Source organism: Rhea americana, unplaced genomic scaffold, assembly GCF_003343005.1.
Source record: "Rhea americana isolate MKP2758 unplaced genomic scaffold, rheAme1 scaffold_149, whole genome shotgun sequence".
In the NCBI taxonomy this organism is placed as follows: Eukaryota; Metazoa; Chordata; class Aves; order Rheiformes; family Rheidae; genus Rhea; species Rhea americana.
Genome location: NW_028185583.1, coordinates 1,912,869 through 1,937,604, shown reverse-complemented (window position 1 = coordinate 1,937,604; position 24,736 = coordinate 1,912,869). Strand labels below are relative to the sequence as shown.

The 24,736-nt window shown below is 41.3% G+C and overlaps 1 protein-coding gene across 1 annotated transcript; it reads right to left on the bottom strand.

Annotated features, from left to right (window-relative positions):
- Positions 1-310: 310 nt before the first annotated feature.
- CITED2 (Cbp/p300 interacting transactivator with ED-rich tail 2) lies at positions 311-2,400 on the bottom strand. The gene is made up of 2 exons (XM_085299278.1): positions 2,166-2,400; positions 311-1,540 (listed from the first exon to the last, which is right to left on the bottom strand). The coding sequence occupies exon 2, from the start codon at positions 1,531-1,533 to the stop codon at positions 829-831; it is 705 nt and encodes a 234-aa protein (XP_085155404.1). The 5' UTR covers positions 1,534-1,540; positions 2,166-2,400; the 3' UTR covers positions 311-828.
- Positions 2,401-24,736: the final 22,336 nt, after the last annotated feature.

The following is a 24,736-nucleotide window of genomic DNA, read 5'->3' as shown; positions in this document are numbered from 1 at the left end:
ACAGTGTCAAAATGCTGAAGACAGAAACAAAATAATAATTAAAAAAAAATCTGTGAAATGTTTGCCACTAGTCAACATTCCATCCACACCATATTATTGTCTGTACATATGGGGGAGGGGGAATGGGTAGCAGACTTTAAGTAACAGTATTACTTTTCCTGATCCGGAAAGGTTTGGCCCACATCTGTTAAGCTTCCAGTTTAGCATATTCAAAAAGGTAGAGTTAGCTAGAAATTATTTCTACGGGAGGGGAGGTGAATGTCAAAGCTACAAAAAAAAAAAAAAAAGAAAAGAAAAGTGGCAGCANAAAAAAAAAAAAATTAGTCTGCACTGCAATGCATAGTTAAAAATTAAGCAAGATGGCAGCATTTGTGCAGTAGTATCTGCCCTTCAAAGTTCATGCAACCAACTAATGCAATTTTTTCCCTGTTCACTCAGAATTTGAATGCAGTTCAAGTCATTGGAAATCATCGTTTACAAAATCCACAAGATCAAGCAATTTGCCAAGATTAATATCTAACAGTTCAGCACTGTGGAAATTATGGGCATGTTACTGTGAGGAAATTAAGAGAGAGGAGGGGGGGACAACATAAAAAGGTAGAGTTAGCTAGAAATTATTTCTACGGGAGGGGAGGTGAATGTCAAAGCTACAAAAAAAAAAAAAAAAGAAAAGAAAAGTGGCAGCAATTAAAAAAGAATTTATACAAGCGCATAGTTTACTCTGCTTTCCAGATTCTCACCTTTTCAAGCACTGAAAAGTGAGACACTGTGTCTAAGGGAATGTTTTCATTCACACCGATAGAAAGTCCTTTGTTTGTTTTCAGTGAATCAGCAGCTCACCCTGCTGGGCTGCTGTTTGCAAACGAAGTCTGTCATGAAGTCAAACTCGTTCTGTCCCAACCACAGCTCGGGCAGCTCCTTGATGCGATCCAGGCCCATTTCGATGACTAAGGACATGAGGACCTCCTCGTCGATGAAGTCAGTGTCTATGACATTGGGGGGCAGCATTGCCGCGGGGCCGTGGGGGCCGGCGGGCGGCCCGCCGCCGCCGCCGTGCTTGGGGTCTCTGCAGTCCCTGAAATGCTGCCCGCTGCCCGTCAGCTGGTGGCTCGCCGGGTGCAAGTCCGGCATGTAGTGGCTGTGAGGGTAGGGGTGGTGGCTGAAATACTGGTTGTTCAGCTTCTGGAGCTGCATGCTGGCGGTGAGCTGCCCCCCTTGGCTGGCCACGGGGGGGGCCATGAACTGGGAGCCGCTAAATCGTGCAGCGGGGGGCATGGTGCTTGGAGGGTGCCCTCCGTTCACGCTCCCGGGCCCCATGGCGTGTCTGATCCCGCTATTTGCGTTCATATTTCCAGCTCCGTAATGTATATGGTCGCCCATCAAGGCGTTGAAGGCGTGCTGCTGCTGCTGCTGGTGGTGGTGATGGGGGGTAGGAAAGGGACCCATTCCCATCCGATGGGCAGGGTGGTGGTGAAGCCCGCTGGATCCGTCAGGGAATCGCCCGTGGTTCATGGCCATCATGTGGTCTGCCATTTCCCACCTAGAAAGTTAGCAGGGGAATATATTAAAAAGAAACAAAAAACAACACCCTCAGACATCAGATCTCCCTCTTCGGAACTCGCTGCATGTATCTGTCCCTGAGAGAAATGACTTCGCTGGTCCCGCCGTCCTCTCTTTCAAAGGCAAGGAAAAAAAAAAAATCTCCTACCACGACTCTACCGTAGAGTACAAAGGGAAAAATAAAAGACAAGTCTGCAGTACAAAAATCTCAGTCCCCTCTGCAAATCCAACGAGCAACACGCCTTCCCACTTCAACTTCTGCATACCTATCAGCGGAAAGCGTTGCATACAGCAACAACCACCTCCTCCCCAACACATTCAAAAGGCTCCCAAGCCCCCTGGATTTGCCAGGAGAGGGAACATTTTTAAAAGACACTCTTCATAACTTGCAGAGAACAAGCAAAGAATCAAATACATCCCACCTAGCCCTTGTCAGCAACTTTTGGAATTAAGTTCGAAGATTTTTTTTTAATATAGTAACTGCACAGATAAGGAGATTAAGTCACAGAGCTGAAGACTACCTTTTTGCATTTATTTAAGCAGTCACATTTTTCCTGTTGCACACAAAAGGGACACAACATCAGCCACAGAACCTCCACACTCACCTCCCTGCTTTTCTTCTTTCGCTTCAAAGGTGTCGGTGAGATCAGTCAGTAAAGACACCCAGCATAGAGAGGGCTTCCCTGGCTCTCTCCTCTGTGCTTACGTGATGGTGATATTATATTATTGCTATTGCTGCCGCAGACCCAAAGCTGTTTTTCACTCCTCCGCGAGGCTCATCGGCACTTGCCAACAATGAGCTGTGTTTCTTACCCAGCTTTGGCCACAGCTAATATAGGATTTCAGAAGGGAGGAGCAAAACCCTTACAGGCAACCAGAAGTAAAACCTGGAGCAAGCGAGGGAAGAGAAAAAAAAAAAAAAAAAAAGGCAAAAAAAAAGCCCAACAGTGCGCGCGCGCACACACACACACACGCACACACACACGCACACACACACGCAGGGACACGCAGAAAGAGCCAGGCGGATCTGGAAGGCATCCAAGGAATCCTGTTTCTTCTGGCCGAGCCACACGTGTGTTCGCTGATCACTTGTGCCCGTGCCCGGAGCAGCCCGCACCGCCCACCCGCGGCAGCGCTGCGCGCCGTGGGCTCCGCGCCGGGGCGCGCGGGCAGCGCAGCTCCCGCACTCGCGGGCTGTGCCGCCGCCGCCCGGGCTGCTCACGGCTGAGCGCTCCCCTGCACCCCGCAGCCCAAAACTGCCGGCTCCGCTCTCGCTCGTCGACCGGCTCCGATCATTCCCCCCAGCTACCTCGCCGGGGGCGCTGCGCCGCTGCAAGACGCGGCGCGGAGCCGCCCGCCGCGGACGCGCGTGGGGCTCGGCGCTCCGGCAGCGCTGTCCCCGGCACGGCGAGGCACGTCCTCCCGCGCCCGTCTGGCGGCGCCACGGCTGCAGGTGCCCGACCCTGCCGGCGTGGGCTCCCCCCTGGACCCGCGTGGGCTTCTCCGGGGCCAGCCCCTCTCCCGGTGGCGGCATCCGAGATCCACCTTTTCCCATAGACGCGGGCGCCGCCGCCGGTGCCCCGCATGCGGGAGGTGGAGGAGAAGGGGGCGCCGGCACACTTTCCCCTCACCCCGGGTTTGTCCCACGATTTACAGGCGGTCCCTCGTGGGAAGGCGAGTGTTGAGCTTTAGTCGTTTTGGTGGGTTTTGTTCGTATTATTATTACTCTTTTTTTTTTTTTGAAAGGGCAAAGAAAAAAAAATGCAGAGCATGGGTACGTGCTTTGTAAGCGCACTGCTCCCAGCTGGGCACGTCCCCTATCACCTATTTGCTACAGGCAATTCCCCGCCTCGCAGTACGGCGGCGATGACTTGCCTTGCACTGCCCCAGCAGGGACAAGGGCGCACCAAATCCCCCGAGATCAGCACTCCCGTGCTTGCAAAATGCACTTCTTACTTCAAATCCAGCAGCTCCTCTCTGAAGGGCGGCTGTGCAGAAGCAGCACACGAATGCCGAGAGGGAAGCAGGGGGAAGCCAGCTGCAGGGAAGAGCTGGATGGTGTCCTATTTTTTGTGGTGTCTTCACCTGGCTTGCCCCCTCTCTGCATCCAAGATGGGGCATAGGACCACTGCCCCCTTGAGTGTGGAGGGGGTGGCTCTAAGCAAGCTGTCCCCCAGGRGCCAAAGAACTTTGGGCGCCTCTTCTGAGGTCAAAGCAGCTGCCCTGCGAGCTGAGCTGGAGCTGCTGCTTCTCCATGAACTGTCCAAGGGCACAAAGTGCACCAGGTTTCTGGGCAGAGGCATGGGCAAGAGCAAACAGGCCTCAGAAGCAGGGCTGTCCATCCTCTTACCCTCTCTAGGGATGGGCCAGGCCCTTATGTGGCCGCAGAGAATTGCAAAGGTGAAATCAAAAGGAGGGTTAACTCCAGCTGGAAGGAGAGTTGATGCAGGCTGAGCTGGGTTGCCAGGTGCAGCAAGGTGTGGCAGAGGGTAATTCCCTATGTGGCTGGTGCAATCCTAGCACAGCCTTGCGGGCAGGCAACAGAGGGTGGGGACATACAAGGCACTAGAAAAATGCACTGCGGAAAGCCCAGCTGTAAAGGGCAGTGAGGATGGAACTGGGGTGTTGGGAGATCGGGAAGTCTCACGAGTGTTAGCATTACCTTGAAGAAGTGACCTTATCTTGCAGCTGGATTTCTTGCAGGGATTAGGTAGGGTGCCTACCATGATGTCATATTTTGGTCTTCTAACGTGTGTGAGTAAGTGCACTTCTGGGAGGTGCTGTTGAAGCAAGGCCTCTTRTCTGTCCAGGGATGGTCATAAAAGCAAGACTTTCCTGGAGATTTTTTCATAGGGCAAAACAGTGAATAATAAGAGGGTCCTGTTCCATGTGGCAATCACTCAGCTGCGTATCATGACAAGTCATTTGTTTAATGTCACGTACCCATGGTGAGACTAGTGTGCCTTTTTGCTCTTCATTGCCTTAAGTTTGAGGTCCTTTTTTAAAGCCAAGCATACATCATATCACAGTGCTGCAAATGCCCATTCCTATTTTTGATTTTCAGGTGCTGGAGGCTCGTACCACCTCCTAAACTAAGATACAGAGAACTGACATTAGACTGGCAGAAGAAATAGTAGGTGTGCTGCAGCCTCCATGACAGACGCATACAAAATACTTCAGGTATTTATAGCCCAAATGCAAAGAATTAAGCAGGATGCACCTTTCTTCATCAGGGGTTGCAGTGTGATCCAGATAAAGTTCAATGGAGTGGTGCAAGATGAGCCAGGCTTTTCATTGTTAGATGGTTTATGGCCACAGCATTCTACAGCAAAATGAGAATACAATCAATTGGTTGCTCTCCAGGAAACGGCTTGAAGACTGGTGACAAGCAACAAAGGGAATACAGGACAAAGCACGAATCCAGCACTGTAGAGCTACTAGGAAACTAAGAATCTCATCTGTTTGCTATTCCTAATCTGAGCCACGATAATTTAAAGCAATCTTTTCATTGGTATTCTTCAAAGTCTTCTGTAAACCTGAATTCATTCTTCAGTCAAATAGTAAGAAAGTGGGGCACTGCATATCAGGAGAACACAGGAGATGGCCAGGGACGGAGATGAAAGTGGAGGCATTCAYCGAGTCACTCCGCAGTGAAGAATCTGACTATCATTGAAAGCAGAATGTGACTGCTGTGCCCRTCTAGGAAGAATCACTGAGAAATATCAAACAAAACAATGGAAAGGAAAGTAAAAGATGGATCCTCAGTTGGGTGCTAACATTTTCAGTGTCATATAGGAATTAAGTTTGTAGGCTACTCTGCTCATCCTTCCTGACTGGAACATCTGCAGAATGTGGCAGAAGAGAAAGGAAAATCAATAAGGAGAATCCAAGATAGTGTTTTTCCAGGTATTTGCTGGAAATGTTAAAGTCAGTTGAATGGCTGCAGTTCTAGAGATACATCACAGGAATTAGATATATAGGGCAATGAATTTCAGGAAGACTTGGATCTCTGAGTCCTTTGTGGCAACTCTGAAAATATAATCTGTAACTCTCTGTGACTTGTTTCTCCCATATCACCCTGGAGGCAAGTTCCTATGTGTTCCCTTCCACTCTGACACAAAGTAGTCAGGAAAACTCAGTTCAGGACATCTGCTAGGGTTATCTGATGAGAAAATTTATATTAGAATGATATCCTGGAAGAAATGCCCCTTCTATAAAAGTGATTAAACTTGAAAAGCTGATTAGAAGGCAAGCCATGATGTTCTGGCTATGCTTGCTTTTGACTTGCTCACAGCCTCTTTCAATCCAACCCCTCCCAGGGACACCTGGCACTTGGGAGAGAAGAGAGAACTGGGGAGCAGGAGGCCCCTCACTTTTTGCTTTACCAGCAGTAAGGCTGGATGTCTGCTGCTGGTTTCATCTGCTGCCTCTAGGAAAAACAATGAACTTGACAAGTAAGTTCCAGATGGGCATCTAAGAAGCATAGAAATCTATTAATGCCCTAATTCCAGGGCATTTTTTTATGCCCTTGGTATTCTCTTTTTTGAGAGGAACATTTTTTTTGGCCTGTAAGATGAAATCATATATATATATATATATATATATATATATATATTTTTTTTTTTTTTGACTAGGAGAGTGTTCAATTTTTTGGCATGCTTTCCTGAGAGACCTATTATTCTTACATGCTTTGGTGAAGGCAAGTGTACAGTGCGCACAAGGTTAGAGATGGGCCTGGCCATGTGATCCTCAGAGTATCCAAGTATCTAAGAATGACCTTGCTTGTTTTTCAGTTTGAATAGCATCAAAATCAAGATTATAGAACTAGAAGAGAGAGGTTCACTTCAAGTTGGTTCAATTAGTTCAGCACCAGGCACAAGCCTGCTAAAATTGTCACAGCTCCCCTCTGCTGGTTCCAGACACCAGCCAGGTGTTTCCCAAGGCTTACAACATGTCCTCCTATTTCAATGATCTTCTCTACATGGGAAAGCTACTGTTCAGTGAGAGAGAGTAGCCTGACATATAACTAGGCAGCCCAGGTGTGAAAGAGATGACCTAACAGGGATTTTTTCAGTGGTGGCATATGTTAGAGGAATTAACGGATTGATGTCCAAGCAAAAGAAAGTCTGTACTGTGTTTCTTACAGTTGGTCAGTGTGGGAGGGTAGGTGGAAATTTAGAGACAGATAGGTCATGTGCTATCTCCACTAGTCAGCCTAGGACTCATTTTTTCTTTGCTGCGTTTCACAAGGTAATTGATCTCTTTGCTGATTAGAAGTGGTTACTCTGCTGAGAACAGTGGTTACCAGTGTATTTGTTAGCAACAAATCTTTATAAAGAGCAGAGCGYTACTGAAAGCAATGAACTTCCTGATCACTTGGGGATAAGTTACAGGGTTTTCATGAACTTACATCCCTTGTTTGTGTGCCAGGAGCCAAAGATGTACACATCAAAGGGGTTTTCTAAATTAAGGAACATGGGCTATGCAAATTGTGCTAGTCTCTCTCCACCCACCTTTTCCTGCTTGTTTAGATGGCTCAAGATAGAATGTATTTATATTGGTAATAATGAATGTGCCTTTGCACTTTTTGTCTGTATTRTCTTCTTCCTGTGAGAAAGTCTTGGGAAGGGTGGCAAGCTACATCTTTTTACTTTTATGCCCTGTCAGTGCAGTGCTTCAAGCCTGTATAATCACAACTGACAGATACTTCCGTAAGTGCAATTTCATTGCAATGTATTTTCTTTGAAAAAAATAGTTCTGTAAAAATGGAAATACTTATTAAGAGCATTATTTCTTGAGTTTCAAGAGGATTTAATTATAATAAAGTAAACACATAAGTAAATCACTACTCAAGTAACTCTCTATTTGTATTCTGTCATACAGAATGCCAACATGGACCTTTTTGCTGCTCTGCATTTTTGGGTATTAGTGGGAACTGGAAATAACAAAAGGAAAAGCTCATGGGCCTTTAGAAAAGCAGTAGTAGTTTTTGTAGTAAATCAAGTAACACCAGGTTCAAATTCTGTACAGAGATGAAAAGTTGTCAGTAGCTAAACTGTATGAATAATTTTGTTCACTTTGGTGACCAAGCCAAGTAATAGTAATACTGTTTGGGGTTAAAAAAGACTTTTTTTTTTTATTTCAGATAGAATGAAATGTTTTATTTAATTAAAAATTTTTAGAAAGTAGACTACGTACTTCTAAGTATGTATTAGACCTGGATGATTACCCCCAAAGTGTTCACTGCATACATTCTTTAATTAATTGAGCTGGTAGTTGACAAGTAATTTATTTGAAGTCCACCAAATAATTGAAGCTTATTATTAGAATGAATTAGAATGCTCCAAAAAAGAAAAAAAAAAGATTTATGATTACCCTGGATTGGGGCCTAAATTTATAAACTTATGCATTTGATTAAACAGTCATACTTTTTAGGCTGATCATTTCACACAGTCCCCATTCTCTTGTATCTGCACATGAATAGTCTAATTCAAATCAGTGAGGCTATGCAGGAAATGAGATACTTCTTAGTATGAATAGGGATGACAAATTTTTCGTACTACAAATTGACCAAATTGGCACAACTTAAACCCATCAATGCTCTGTATTTGGGACGAGATTTCCAGGTGGTTGCATCTTTAAGGCATGATAGTCCATGTGTGACGATGATCTGTGTCCACTGAGTGTCTGGCCTGGATTTTTTTTTAATATCCAATCTAAAAGGTAATTATATTATTTTGTTGGTTAAGTCAGCATTTTCCCTTTGCAATTCCAATATTTCTGAGAGGAAAAAATATCAGTAAAATTAACAATTTAATATTAATTATATTAAGTTTCTGTTATTTAACTGAGCTTCTGTTTAGATTTGGGTAAGCATATACTTTGAACATGCTTATTGGACCTAATGACATTGTATGCAGCATTCTTCTTCTAAATCACGTTCAAAATATTGACTTCCATGGGAATTTACATGGATGCAGTGTACAGCAAACAAATATGTGCAATATCAGTAAAGTACATAAAAAAGAAGTCCTTTAATATAATCRTGGTGGTCATTAATGCTTCTTCAGCTTCCCTGACAGTTTGAATTTTATTTAAATAGATAGTAGTTTAATTCTCTCCATGATGATAAAGGGTTGCAAGCAGCTGTGCTGTTGGTCATGTGTCACACATTGTCAGCAGACAGTTGCAGTTTTAGTTACATTTTCTCCTTTAATGTGATTATCTTATTCTCCTAAATTAAATAATTATAATGTGTGTACTATGTGGTACTGGCAGCAGCATTCATTACAGGCCTATAAGCTCATGCTGTGGTTCAGGAGAATTTATAAGCAATAAACCCTCTCATCTTGTTTGACCTTTTAGGCAACTTCTTCCACACACACACCTTCTCCAGTCTGGTTTCCTTTTGCAAGTAAGCAGGATCTAGGAATCACTCCAGTATGACCCATCTTTTYAGTAGATTTTCACTGTATTTCTTTAGTTGAGCACCTGTAGCCCTTTTTATTGCAAAYCTCTGTTTTGAGGTTTTATATTTCAGGTTGGGTCTCACCTCAGTCCACTACTCCGCATCATCTTTCTCTGGGACGTTGATATATTATCTTTGTCCTCTGTGGCAAGGGTTAATCTCGTGCAGACAGGCCATTCTCAGTGTAGGAGATCCCTATCTATGCTTCTCCCTTCCTGAATGCTTGCTGCGCACCAGGCTGGCTGCTGTTCCTCTCAAGATTAGCTAGCTATACACTTTCTGTGTAGAATTACTACTTGTTTTCCCTCATCCTTTCATTCTGGTTGGCACCAGCAAGTGTTGTTTCCACTTGCGTAAGTGGCTCTTCCGTGTGCCATAGGATTCAGAAGCACCAGATTCGATTTCAGTATGTTTTAATTTTTGTTTTGAAATGTGTACAGTAAGTCATATGGGCTCCCGGAAAATAATGAAATACAAACAAACAAATAGTTCCAAATAGTTTGTATTTCCTAAAATTAGTTAAAACTCAAGTTTTTGGAGCTCATTATTTGGAAACATAAACCTTGTCTTCTTATCAGACATGTCTTAGTGGATTCTGCAAAATTATCGTTTTTCTTTTTCAATTATTAACTTAATTTAAAATTATTTTTAGGAAGGCAGAGCAGATTGTACGTGATTTTTTACACTTTGTTTTTCTTGTGCATCAACCTGATGATACCATACTTGAGCACTAATATTAATACTACTTACCATTTACATAAATTAGCACTTTACAGCTTCACAGCACAATACCAACATTACCTAATTACTCTAGAACTGAGCATGCACTCTTTTCTTTTTAAAGGAGAAGCTGATGGATTTAAATGGTGATATGTAATCAGAAAGAAAACATGTCCTTTAACAGCCTAGTAGCTGTTCCGTCCTTCAACAGGCCAGAAGCCAGGATGTTTATTCTCCTCCCCTACTTTTTTCCCTGCTCTCCCCATTGTACCGTTGAAATGAAAGTGGGACTTGGGCACCCAAATTCCTTTCTCCTTCTGAAAGTCTCATCTATAGTTTCAGACAGACCTCAGTTTCTCTAAAATGGAATAACTGATACTCTCCTCCTAGAAAATGCCCAGGAGAAAGCTTTCTGGGTGACTGCGTGACATCTGAATATCATTACTGTGACTACAGATATTTGACGTGAAACAAATTTTAAAACTATAGCAGTTTTTTGCTTTTATTTCAGATCATGAGGGGGAACCTGGCCACCTCAATGTCAGTAGAAAGTGACAAGTGGCAAGGTCTGCCATGGCACACTGCATCTCACACAAAAAGTCTTTCTCAGTAACCTCTTGGCAATGGTTCCTTACAGCACTCACTTCCACCCAAGCAATAGGACAAAATGCTTCCCTCTCTGCTTTCTGTATGTCCTAAATACTGCATTCCCAGTGTCTCTTACTAATTASACCTTCAATGAGTTTTTGGAGGCTCTTGCTTCCTTTCTGCCCCAGGATGAATTATTTCTGTAAACTCTCAATCCTCACAGCTCTTGCCCAATAAGATGACTGCAATTTTCCTTCTGAATAGCCCATTTCCTACAGCCACATACCRCTTCCCCTCTTCCTCCACCAAGAAATAAAACTTCTTATCCAGCAAACAGTAGTAGTCCAACAACATATTACCCATCACAGCAAGTTATGTTCTTCAGTAGCAACTTCCCTGCATAACCYGATCCATACTCTTGCTTTTCTCCAGCCTCTCTCTGACACCTCAATAACAAACATCCATTTATGCAGCAAATGTTAAATCCAACAACTTCTCTCACTATACACTTATGCATAAAAGAATAAATAATCTATATCTTGTTCTGGTATGCAGTGATAGCAAGAACGTGTATTAATGATCTTGCCTCTATCTGAAGTTGTCTTCAAGAACTTTAGTGAAATACTTCCTCAAAGTGTGAGGCTGGCCTACCCCTCTTCCTCCTGAGATTGCCTTCTCTTCCCCCCTCCCCACAACCCCATGCCAGGGCAGAAGGAGGGTTATTACTACTAATCAACATTTACATATAGCTTTTAATCCTCTAAGAGTTTGAAAAATACCCACTACTCAATATTTTCATTTACAGATATTCTAGTAGTCTTCATACTTGAGAATAATACTCCATTCAGTTTATAATGTTTTAATAACATTTTATTCATTATATTAAGTGTATAAATTCTAAAAGCTAGTTGATTCCTCAAGAATATTTATGTTGCTTGTGGAATAAAACAAACAGCTCTGTGACTGCTGTTGGCTTAAATTCAGTGTATAGCTCTGATTAATGCTGTTTTTAACCACAATATTWGGTTCATTACTGCTCATTTATTATGGCTAGCTATCCCTGGTTCAATTTTTGTTAGCACAGCACAAGGGAACTTTATTTCAGGAAGAACAAATAGCTAACAGGACATCTGAAATTCAGTCACACATATTTTGCCTGAAGATAGGTATTCATAGCACAGAGAAAGCTGCTGGTACAGTAAGTTCAGTATCTGCCTACCAGCACTGCCAACACTGACGTCTTCTAAAGAACTCGTAATGCATCAGACGTTGAACAATCCTATGCTTTGGGAAGGGTTTCCTTGTGGCCATACATGTGAGAAGACAAACCTCTAATACAAAGCAACTAGCCAGTTACATTGTCACTGATGGAGACATAAGTTTGCAGGATTTCTGTCTTAACCTTGCTGAGCCTTGAACATTGGAAGGTGAAGGCTCTTGTCATTTTTATCTTTTGTACAATAACAGATGAAATGATACCTCCCTGGCTTGTATAATCAGTTATACTGATTACAGCAGTTAATGGACTGACTCAATTTACATCAGCTGAAAGATTGGATTTCCTGCTTTGTTTTTACATATGTCCAATTCTCCCTSCATTTTGGTGGTAAACTAAGCTATCTGCCTTAATAACAGCTTCTACAAATTTGTTATACATTGCAGAGATAAACTGTCCTTTTGACATATTTTCCTGTACCTCTTCCCTTGCTATTAAAAAACAAGTAAGAGTGTCATATGGCCTTCTCTGTGCTATCCTTCGTTGTATAAACTTTCTCGTAGTCTTTCTTTGAAAATGATGGTTCTGCTCCTTTAAGGTGCTGGGAGCCAAAGATGCCGTGTGGTTGGTAACAGGGGAGATCACTCAGCACTTTGCAGGATTGAGCTCTGCAAGGTCGTTCAGTTTATTCCCTAAGCAGGTTTTTCTTCCGCATCCCTTTTAAGGTTGGTTAACTGAAACTTTCTACTGGTGCATTGCATAATCATATTACAGCATTCTCTGCCTTCCATTTTTTATTATCACAGCTTTATTTTATGGTTTTGACCACTGCAGCGGACACTTTCGTTAAGCTGTCCACATTGATGCTTCTATCTTTTTGCTGAAGGGTTCCAATTACTTCGAGCCCATCTGTGTACACAAGTARCTTAAATCATGCCTCCCGAGGTGCATTGCTCTGCACTTACCTGCGCTGCACTCCGTCTGCCACTGCATTACTCAATTACTTAGTTTTGTCAAGACTGAGGTGCCTCACAGTCCACCAGTCTTGCCTTGCCTGCCACWCTTATGTAGCCAGGAAACATCACTGCCTCATTAGCCAACCTTTCTAGTAGGTCCTCTGCAAGTACACTAAACATTGCTGRCATTTGTATTGATCCATGAGGCACCCCACTATTTTAATTTTGTGAAGGGAACTGAGCAATTATTTCTACTCTGTTTCTACCTACTATCTCTTGACTGGATTTTAATCTACAACTGATAGGATGTTACCTCTTCTCCTGCTGGTAACCAGCTTTCCTTAGCAGCCCTTTGTGACAGATCCTTATCCAAAGCCTTTTGACTTGAATTCAAGTTCCAGTGGTTCCCCATTATCCTGCRTTTTGCTGTTACCTCACACTTTTGCTTAAATTGCAGAGATCTAACACCAAAACCTTTGGTTCTTTTTTCCAAACTTGTTTGTTGACCCAGAAGCTTTCGTTGCTGAGAATGTTGTTATTTCAGTGTCCCATAAAGGCAGATGAACTTCAGGCCCCTTTTACAGCAGCTCTGCTGCAGAGGCAAGCTACTTTATAAACTAAATACATCCAAAAAGCTATCACTTCTGTGTGAGTAGCAATCTCAGCCACTTGAAAGCGTTAAAAAAAAAATTGATAAATTATGCTTTCTCAGCAAGCACATGCCCAAGTACCCGCACCCCAATTTGGGACTGACTGAGGGTTCACTTTTAGCCTTTTGGTCTGGGATTATAGGGTTGATTTTGATACACGTCTGTCAGCAGCTATGACTTTCTCCCTAGTGGAGTAGAGCTGTTTTTGCCTTGTGCCCAGGAGAGGCTCCCCGCAGACTGAGCCTTCCGGGCCAAACACGCGGTCCACACCAGTCAGTTTTCTCCTTTTGCTTTCAAAAGTCAGAACTACTAAACTGTTTGGCTTGGCTAAGGCAAATGGTGAGATTTATACAGGTATTTTAGGATCCTTGCTCTTTGCTGGTGTTTTTTCCTGGGTGCCTGTGGATCACATTTTTCAAATTCTTCTCTGTAGGTATAAGGAATAAAAAAAAATACCTTAGAAAAAGAAGATGGAAGTCCAATGATCATCTGATATCAAAAATAATGGCAGAAAATATTACAGACTTGTGAGTATGAGTTGGAAGTAGCACAGCAACTGGAGAGGAAGGCTGCTCCAAAATTAGGGCCTTTTACTCTAGCAGTCAAACTTTTTTCTCTAAGGGGATTTTGAGGTTTTGAGGCTTTTTTTTTTCCTCCGTGCTTTTAAGCACTGGTAGGGAGTGGGGGCTCAGCTCATGTTAGAAACTTTGAGAGTACTAATGGAGATAAAACAGTCTGTAGCAAATTTAGCACTGCAGTGTCAAGCTATGAAGTCTCAATGGCAGTGTTTAAAATACGCGCAGCCAGAGAGCTTCATCTAAAGCTGTACTTTAAGCATTGCTGATATTGATGGGGTTAGACTGGCCTTGTCAGTCCTGGGAGACTTCAGAAAAAGCACTTTTCCAGGCAAGGCCATTGTGCCCCAAACGGCAGACATTGCAGTTTTTGAAGGCTATTTTGTTTACTGCTTATTGGCTTCTGCTAGCAGAAAATATCAGGTTTAAATATCCAAGACCAGCTGCGATTCTGGTCAAGACACGACCATTCTGCCTGCACAGGGCAGGAGGCAGAGCTTGCAGCTGGTGGCTGGGGAGGGGAAGGTTGCACCACCTATTTTGCTGGTTTAAACACTGTGGAGCAACTGCACGGCAGAGCTGCAGGTCCCTTCAAGTAATGCACATCCTGATTCCTTTTTCATTAGGTAGCACAAGGAGGAGAAGCAGCAACTCCTATGCTGATTCTCTTTCCTCAATAGCATATGCCTTGGGGCATTATGCATATTCTGTGRCTGGTACTGTTGATATCACCTTGGTTTCCCAAAGCTTTCAGTTCATGGATTTCCAATTTGGCAAATAAAAAGCTTTAACAATTTTTACATTCACTTTCACATTAACCTTAGACTAGACCTGCCAAATCTGACTTACTGAGAATAAGTGATACTCATTTTGGATTAATTTTAAGGCACTCTTAAAAAGCATTATCCCCTCCCCCTGTGATAAAAAAATTTTCCTGTTGGTTTCAATGATCCATTTAAAATCTCACTCTGCTTTTGAGRTTCTTTTTGTAATCTAATTTAAATTTCTACTGCTTGGAAGGCCTGCTAAGAATTCTTAATTGGTATATGGAACAGTAAATATAAAAACGAATAGCAAAGAATGATGGAACAGAACAAAACATTTTAAATATAATAGAAACAAGAAGTGACTTTGTTGCCACTCTTCCAGCAGTGCAAACCTTTTTCTTCAACAGAATGCTGTACYGCAGGTCTCTTCTATAACCTCTTATCCTCTTCTTACACATATAGGATTTTTCTTTTCTGAATTATTTTTGGAGTCATAGTTCTACACAATTTGATTTCTCCTTTTCACCCCTTTATTCCTCCCTTAGCTTCCTTGTAACCAAGAAAATAATTTCTTTCTCTAATAATTGCTGTGTGGAACGGAGATTATATCATAGGAATTAGAGATGAAAATGGCAAGTTAGGTCATTTAGTAGTGCATTTCCACTGCCTATGCCTGATGATTCCCCACACTGTAACATGTCCTCTAGTGTTTTTTCCAATCCAATTTTTTAAATTGGGTTGACTTCTATTTAAAATGGGAGGCTGTTCCATAATACAGGAGAGGTTACCAAGAGGAATGTCCTACATATTGAACAGTTGATAGATTAAAAAAAAAATCAAGCTTTTGTCATATATATATATATATGTATATATACACACATACACACATATATACATACATATATATATGTATGTACATATATATGTTGTCATACGTATATGTGTGTATATATATATGCAGTGTATATATATAGTTTTAATTCTTGCTAACACCATATTGGGAAGTGTATAGAAACCGTTTAAGAACACTGGAACTCTGATGCAGTTTGTAATGACTTTGAAGGACCACTGAGGATTAATCATGTCCGTAAGTGCAACATAGGGACTGCTTCTACAGCAGTTCTTCCCATCCAAGGGCCCATTGCCCCAAATAGGAACTGCACAAGTGAAATAGCAGCAGAATCTATCCCAGTGTATGTAATCCCATTGGGGAAAAAAAAAACTCAAAATGCAGTGTATTAATTTATCTACAGTGTGACTTCTGGCTCAGTTGTTTATGGATTTGAATTGATGAAGTACAAAATTACTGTATAACCGGCTAAGCAAAGACTCATTAATCTAGCCCCAGAAATTTTTAAGTGATTATCCCTAGTTTATGGTGGAGAAAGGGAAAAGGAGGCACAAAGTAACTGAGGCACCTAATTTGAATTGAGTGATTTCAGTGAGAGCTGGCCGTCTACATAGCTGCTGAGTGCCTTATACCTTTGTGGCTTTTGGCTTGTATAGTTCGCTTCCAGTCCCCTCCTCTAAACACTGCTTAGAACTTCTAATTCAGTAATTTGTCATATGAGGCATTAGAATGGATGAAGCGCCAGTATTTCTTATGGGTTGTTTTTTAATTAATTGGCCATTGTTCTATAGCTTAATGTTATGTTTTGTTTCTAAAGATAAACAGTCAATGGGTACTGTTGGTACTTGGCTGCTCTGAAAATTAAGTTTCTTCTTTTATGTGCCTGAGGCTGTGTGTAGTGTTCCAGGTTGGAGCAGTAATGCAGTTTTGAAGTTAATTCCCCAATTGTCTCCACTTCTCCACGCTCTGGTTTAGTTTGTGGAGCGGTTTCGGTATGTGCTAACTAAATTTTGTTTCCTTTCAGAGAAACTAAACCAGAAGCTTTGCTCCATTTGCACAGCAAAAGCACTTCAACACCCAGTGGTGGTCCAGGCCTAAAACTAGTCCTTTGAATGACTTTGAATCATGCAAGGGAGAGCACACTCAGTTCAGGGCATCAGACTACCCTTGATCTCTAAATTCCCCAGGCTGCCTGGATTGCAGATATAGAGGTCTCAGTACCAACAGCTTCTATCAACTGATCCGCTCCTATTGTGTCAAATTATTAGCTAATGACAACTTCAGCCTGAGATTTTAAGAATATAGTTTTTGGCACCTCCATCTGGCAGTTTGGCCCCTTGTGTGCATTAGGGACTCACTACATGCCTCTTCCAATTCCACTGGAAGAATAAGTCATATTTCTCTCTGGCTTAATCACTTGGAAACTACATCACCTCAAATTAAAACTGCTTTTTCCTATTTACAAAACCAGGAATCGTTTCTAAGAGCTCTACTCCTCCCACATCTCTTTCTTTGCTTCTTTTCCAGCTGGGTCCAGCCTGATTCCAGCGCTCAGATAACAAAGCACCATCCACAGAGGGAGGCGGGTGGAGGCACATCGAGAGGGTGTAACTGCCCACTGCACATTTAGATCGCTTTTCACTGAATCAGGTGAAAAAGATAGTACTTAATGCCTTTAAGAAAGGGCTGCCTGCGTGACAAGTACAAATTATACTTCATGTTCCTGTAATTTGACCGGTCAACACCTGGTCTAAAACAAGTGATATACTGTTAAAAGAGAATTCCAAAGCCACATCTAACACACAGACGTATCATTTTCCATATGAAATAAACAAGCAGTTAAACCTCTTTTGCCCCCCAAACCCTCTCCAGAAACCAGAAAACCTAAACCTACACAACTCTGCAAACGAGGTTTTAAAAGATGGAGAAAATGTAGATAACATAGCACACCAGTTTATATTTACAGCAGTACTCTTTCTTTTTTTATTAATGCCTAAATAAATCAATTTTTGGTTTTTGATTCATCATAAAACTAGAAACATTTTAAGATAAAACTTGCAAAATAAACATTCAGCAGATAGAGTCTCCATCAAAATAAGCATATTTTATCTCGGCTTGTAAATTTAAGCACTACTTTAGTTTTGTGTATATAAATAAGAAAACTGGAGTGCTCAGATGACATTAGTTTAATAACATCTGCTGAGAATTATTCTTTAAATTCTATTCACTGCCAGAACTGACTGTAGGTGCCCAACAGACCAAACAAAGACAAAAACAAAACAGTAAATAATTGTTCAAGAAACCACTTTTGAATTGTGGCACTTGAAGTAATAACAGTTTGGCTCCCCATAATACAATATATAATTGAACCAGGTTAAAAAAGAAAGAAAGAAAGAAAGAAAGAAAGAAAGAAAGCTGTCTGAGAGGGACCTCTCCATGCATCAGAAATATGTAGATAGAAAGAACTCAAGAAAGAGTGAGTGCTTAAGACTAGTGCAGAGAAGGAAGGAGTCTGCAAGATTCAGTGACTACCAAAGAGGAAATGAGTTTGTAGTCTGACAGCRAGGAACGTGCTGCTTCAGGCGGTCAGCTGGGTGAACTCAAACCCCTGTTCTTGGCTGTCAGAGAAAAACCAGTAAAGTTTGTCTGAACTAGCTTGGAACTGGCATGTATAAACCCTCYAGTTCCGTGAGGCATTTATATCAGAAAAGAGAGGAATCTATAGAGTGTCATTTCTTAAACCATCACAGTTTCCTGCAAATTGACTGTCTGTCCACAGTCCATGTTAAAGGCGAGAACCATTGGCTTTGAAGTGCTTGGAACTCTGTTTGAAGTGGGGTTAGAGGTACTCTCTGAGGGTGGCTTGTGGCTTGAGCCATAGACTGAGGAACGTGTTATGCTGTGTTACGTGAGAAGAATCTGGCCCCAAGAGGTGCTGGGCATGGGCCATTCCCACCGATCTCATTAAGGTTACTAGTGTGAATAAGTGCTTGTCTACACATAAAGCTATTTCTGATTAATGCCACATGTGGACGCTCTGGCCACACATGACATTAATCAAGAACAATTAATCCGGAACAACTTCATGTGTAGACAAGTCCAAATTTAATGTGAGGGTGGTCACAGAACGGTGCTCTACACAAGAGAGACCTCAAAGCAGATGAGTAATTGCCCGTCATTTCCTTGTGGATAATAATACACTTTTGGCAGGGAATGAACAGACATTGGAGAATGACTTCATTTTTCATTGCCAGGTACACACACACACCATTATCTACAATATCCAGTCCCATGAACATTGGAGGGTGAATCACTAAAATGGGCATCTCTTGGCTGTTGCTGTCTAGAATGCATTGCTATGCATTCCTGCAGACATAGCTGTGTTGACTAGAGGTGTGAAGAAATGTGCTTCTTTCTCTGTCTCAGGAAAGGACAAGCACACACTATAGCTTGTTTGCTCAGGACAAGCTTGAGTTAAGTTCTCCTGGTTAAAATCAAAGTGTTGTTAGGCTAAGGCTGCTTAGAAATGCTTCTTCTGTGGGCAGCTTTTAAAAGTTCAGTGTATCACACCTCTTCCTGCTGCCATCATGGGCATCGCGTGAGTGGGGAGAAGCAAATTATGAGGCAAGATTATTGTGGAGATGGTTTGGTGTGTTCAAGGGATACTTATCAATATCTGAGCTGGCTCCCAGACTGGCTGTTATTAAATTGTTTTTATGAAAGCTTTTCTCTGTACCATTTTCTGAGGAGCTCACTGTCCACGTTTAGCTCACTCAGGATGTTGCCCATACATCCCCTCCCCCCCTTCTCTTCTGTCTGACTTTTGGGGCTTGAACCAAGAAGTTCCAGCCCTGGCTGTGTACCTGGTCAGGTTGATAGGACTCCAATGGCACCCCTCAGCAATGATCTGTTTTTTCTACTCAGAATTTTTAGTTGAGTTTACTCTGGCATATCCTTTCTCATTAAGCAATATGACATTGCATGAAAGTCAGTGTGTATCATAGCTGAGGACAGAGGATTTTTTTCCTCCACATTCACCAAGGGGGGATGTGGAATAGCAGGCCAGTATTCAGATTCTTATATGGTCTGATCTGGAGCAGCATATGAGCTACAGGTTTGCAATATCTAAGGCTATAGTGTATTTCACAGCAAGTATCTCCTATTGAAGCTGTTCCACTTCACTGGTGCCTGTGAGACACCAACCAGCTAGTTAAGGTGGGCCAAGGTTCAACTATGTTCCAATAAATGTATAAAAAGTTTATACAAAGTGGAGAAGCTACAGTAGGACAAATTGAGACAGATTTTTTTCAAAACACCCAGTGACTTTGACTGTGACCGCTTCCCAGGGAAACAGGAGAATGAATTCAAGTTCATGTAATGAATGTGGCAAGGAAGCTTCAGAATCCATTTTCCAACACACATGCGTGTGCCCTAATCCCGGCAGATGTGTGCCCTGACTCCGCTGCTCCCTCTTACCTCCCTGAAATGCTGACTGCGAGAAAGCCAGCAGCACTTAGGCATGAGGTAGGACTCTGGCCCATGCCTACCTGTAGATCTCCTGCTCTGCCCTCAAGTTTAAGCAGCAATTGAAAGGGATTTGTGGATTGTGGCAATGCTGAAATGTTAACCTGAGATACCTAACGGTGGAGTTAGGCACCCAAGTCATTTGTGGCTTTAGTTCATAAAATCTGAAGTGTGGTGTAGCTTAACAATTGGTTTCTATAATAAGTGCTTCATTTTAGCAATAAAAATGTGTTTCATGTATGTCTAAATTGGCATTTTTAATTACCCATTTTTCTAATACCCTTGTGAGGATATAATTTATACTGTAATGTCATGGCACTCAAATGTAACTCAAGGAATAGCATTTTTGGTATGAACAGGTTTTTTCTTGTTACATTTTATTGAGCCTTTTAAAATTACAGTCAGCTGAGAGAGTACGCACAGCTTTTATTATAGATCCTTTCTTAAACTGATTCTAGATGTCCAAAAAACTAAAAAATAGTGACTTGGCATTTGTAACCTCTCCTTTCAGTAGATTTATGCTTTTAAAACTTCATCATTAGCTCATGGCAAAATGTTCTTCATGGTGCCACACCTCAGAGACAGACTAAAACTCCCACTGGAACAGAATGTGCATGTGCTCTTGTTTCGTATATGTAACAGTTTTATGCTTTTATTCTGTAAACTGTGATGGTTTTTGATATGTTTAGGGTTGCAAGATAAAGAATTAGCTTTAAAATCTCAGAACCATAACTATGTTTTGTCCTGGTTAACTCAAAGACCCTCTCCCTTTCATCTATGATAATATGGAATTGGAGATATCTGAGAAACTTGAGCTAGCAGTCAGATGAGGGGCTGGACGCAGGGCACATCCAAGTCAGAAATCTATTACTATGAAATTTGCTTTCTCCATTTGTTTCTGGAGCATGAAATCTGTTGACTTTTAAGTCATACTGTTTCTTCTTCTACATCTTCTCTGGGGAAGAAAGGAGTATTTCTTGTTTTTTTCTTTTTTTTAATTTTTGAGAGGGGCAAGTAAGAAGGTCTTAAGTTTTTGAACATGAGTGCTCTTCATGAGTACTTAGTCTTAAGTGGATGGAATATGGACATTTTAACAATGCTTAAATAAATAAACAGTGTCATAATGTGACATAGCCTTTAAAAATATTAGCTGTCTATAGTACTGCAATTTTGGTCACTTTCACTCATAGAACTGGCACTCAGATGACAGATACCCAAGGTGTTTCTGACCTTGGGAACATTACTGAATAATTAGTCATTAAGTAAGCATGAAGTGTTGAACAATTTAGTCAATGTCTTTGGCACTTAACATACTTTCCCTTGAAAGCAAGCATCTTCTTGTTCCACCTTCTAYTCCAGGACACAAATTTGTTCTAATTTAAAGGGAATACCATTCGATATTTTCCTTGTTTGCTTTTTCCCATCATGCATCTACTTAATGGGAGTAACAGCCTTCTGTTCAGCTTTTGCTTTTTGCATGTGTTTCTTATTAAAAGTATAATAAAGCTTGAATTGCACATCTTCGGAGAGCATAATAATCTTCAATGTATATGGGCTGAGTTTGACATTAAGATGGATATGCATAATGCCCATTGAAATAAATGGGTGAGCATGTTTATATTTGAGAATAAAATTTGGTTGTCTGAATGTTTCTTATAGAATCCTGTGAGGAAGGCAAGCAAAGCTTTATCGTACCAATCTTTACAGACAGAGACAAAGAGGATTAATGAATTGTCTGGATACATTGAGAGAATCATTAGTTAAAGCCATTACTGGCACTGGGTTTGCAGTCGTATGCACAATCCACTTGGTCGTATTGCCTCAACTGAGGCACCCTCAGGTGGTGGGTAACYCACTGTACCAGCAGGTTCTGTGGAAGGTTGGTTGTGTTCTTCAGCTTAGCATACAAACAACCACATCGCTACTTATTCCTCCACACTTCTTGGCAGTGCATGAAAGCAAATGAGCAGGGAATAAAAGGCTCTGAAGATCAGGGGGTTCTCTGAAGGTCATGGCTGAAGGGTCGGCTGTACCGTTTGGTGTGCCTTTGTGGCACAATTTGTGGGACTATGTATGCTCATCACACACCAGTCAGATCAGGGCGAGTGGAGGGGAGGGAACGTCCTGAACAGGGTAGGATGGGATGGGAGGAAGAGGAAGAGGAAATGGGAGGAGTGTGAGAGAAAAAGCAGAATGTGATGGAAAGAGATCATGGAGCTAAATTAAACAAAATGTATTCTGACTTATGTCATGTCTCGTAGGTTTTAAACGAGGGTCTATTATATATACTCATCTTCTTATTCTGTGTGCTTTATGACCATGCCGCTATTAAATACATATTCCAGGAATTATTTATTTCTTATGCAACACGAACACTAATATGTGTTCTAACTATTGTTGATTTGCTCTTCTGTTTTTTTCATTTCAGAGTTGGTGTTAAAGTTTGTGATAGATTGTAACTGCCTTATGGCAGGCTTTTTTTTTGGTCTATACTTATTAATGGACATCTTTGACATTCTTACCTGCTGTATCTACTTTTAGTTTAGGCGAGTCACGCCACAGTTAACAATGTGTGCTAGATACAATGATATGACTTCTGCAAAAATGCAGTAGTGATAAATTGAGGAAAGAAATCAAGCAAAACCGTAGGGGCCTCCCATTTTCTTCAGGTATATAAATATTTATAGCAGGGAATTACCTCCCAGACCTTTGATAAGCAGTATAGATGTCAGAATTGCTAGCTGAAGTATACTGAATTAAATCAACTCCTGAAAAATATAAAGGTTTGCACTTATTCCCACTGATTTTAATGTCAGATTTCAAATTGACTTTAATTAAAGCAGGATTGTACCCTTACATGAAGCCGTGTATTTCCTGAGCTTTACTTCTTCTATTAAAGGCCATGGATATCCCTTTCACAGCTGGGAATGGAATATGTATGCCCACATTTTAACACTAATGCTCCAGTGTAAAATATGCCTATGACCACATGACTGAATGCTTTTTTATTCTGAATTACTTAAAGGGACATTTCTGGAATTTTAAACTTCCTGACTAGAAATATGTACTTTCTGGTGGGATGCATTTAAGTAATATACTTTGAATTATTTAAAAAAAATCATAGAGGTTTTTTATTCCCTGATGAAATCTATGAGATTGTTGAGTTAGGGAGAAACGAGAGTTTGAATATGCAAAACATGTATATAGCAGCTTATATTTAGTATGGGCACATAATCAACYGTCAAAAATTCAGATATGTATTTCTATATTGTTTTTTTTTTCAGTTAGCCTTAAGTGTTTTTTCACTATTGTAGATACCAAATTTGGTAAGCATAGCAAAAATTTGGTTTGCAAGCTGACCCTTTTAAGGCAGAATAGCCTGAAGGAAAAGCACCCATTCTGCTTCAAAGAAGATCTGTCAGTAGGAAGGAGGAATAATATGCATGCATAAGTAATTAATAATGATCCGAAGCTTTGATATTTTGTAAGGCCCAGAAAATTACATTTCTACAGGATGTAATATATTGTTGGGTTGAAACAAAGGGTTTAATTCTGGATCCCTTAACAACATTTCTGTTGAGATAAATAGGAACTGAGCTTAAGCAGGGACAGAAGTATCAGACGCACTGGTTTTAGTGGTATGTATGTCCTTTTACAGTGAATACAGTTTTGGATATCACTGCAGTCCTTAATGGGATAATATGGATGAGGAAGATCTTCAATATGGAGTATAATGAGGTGCTCAAATAGCCAGACTTCTCCCTTAATTTGAAGAATTCATTCCCCCGAAAAGCTCCATTTTTACATACCTAATAGTGCAACATGAAATTCAGAGCCCAAATCTCATTGACTAGATTTTGTTTGAATATGTTTTAAAACAGCTGCTTTGACTTCATTAGATGCCTTTAATGTAGCCATTTGTAAAGTCCTTTTCTTGTATAATAGATTAACTTGCAGAGAGAAACTGCCTGATACAGCCTTTTGACAGTCCTATTTTTAGAATGAGAAAGAGGTATAGTCAAATAAACCGTGCTACGGTTAATAAGCTAGATCTCAAGCATGGATTATTATGGGGAGACTCCCTTTGGATTTTAACAGCTCTGGGAGGCTTCCTGCCCCACACATAACCACAGAGAATCCTATGGGCAATTTTTACAAGATGCAAAAGCGTCTGTGCATTTATCCATTGCTCTCTGTAATAGCTATATGTGTGTATTTTTTCAGGGGCAAAAAAAGTGAACCTGACTATCAACTTTTGCTACTCATTTATCTCTCCTCTTGTCTGTTGTTTCAGCTGTGCATAAGGATATTGGAGTAACAGGTAAACACCCTGTTATCTGCCCTGTCTCCAGCACCACCACCTCTGGTATATTACACAACAGAAGCAGACCACGGTGAGACAACCTGGGGAATATATTCTTATGGTATGCTTGGAACAGTTAAACTAYTCAGGACTCAAATGCTCAATTATACAGAAATGTGGAAAAAAAACCCAGGAAAGTTAATACTAAACCCCCATGGTTTTAGTAAAAGAAAAATTGCAATTCTGGAGTCAAAGGAAATGGACTATGAACAGGTAAGCTTTTGCTACACTATTGGCACAGGAGCTTTGTGTGGGAAAAATACATCTTCCCAATGACAGACTTGCTGATTAGTTTAATCTTGTGCCTGAGACATGACTTATTTGTAACATTGTGCATTTTTTTTAAGTGTAAGTAACTGATGGAGTTCACTATAGAAGACATCTGTGTATTTTTGTGTGGATAAACTGTGTTTTATATGCAGTCAGGCCCTGGTTGATGTGATTATTGTCAGATCATGGTTATTGCCATAGGATCACTTGAAGTGTCTGCCCACTGAAG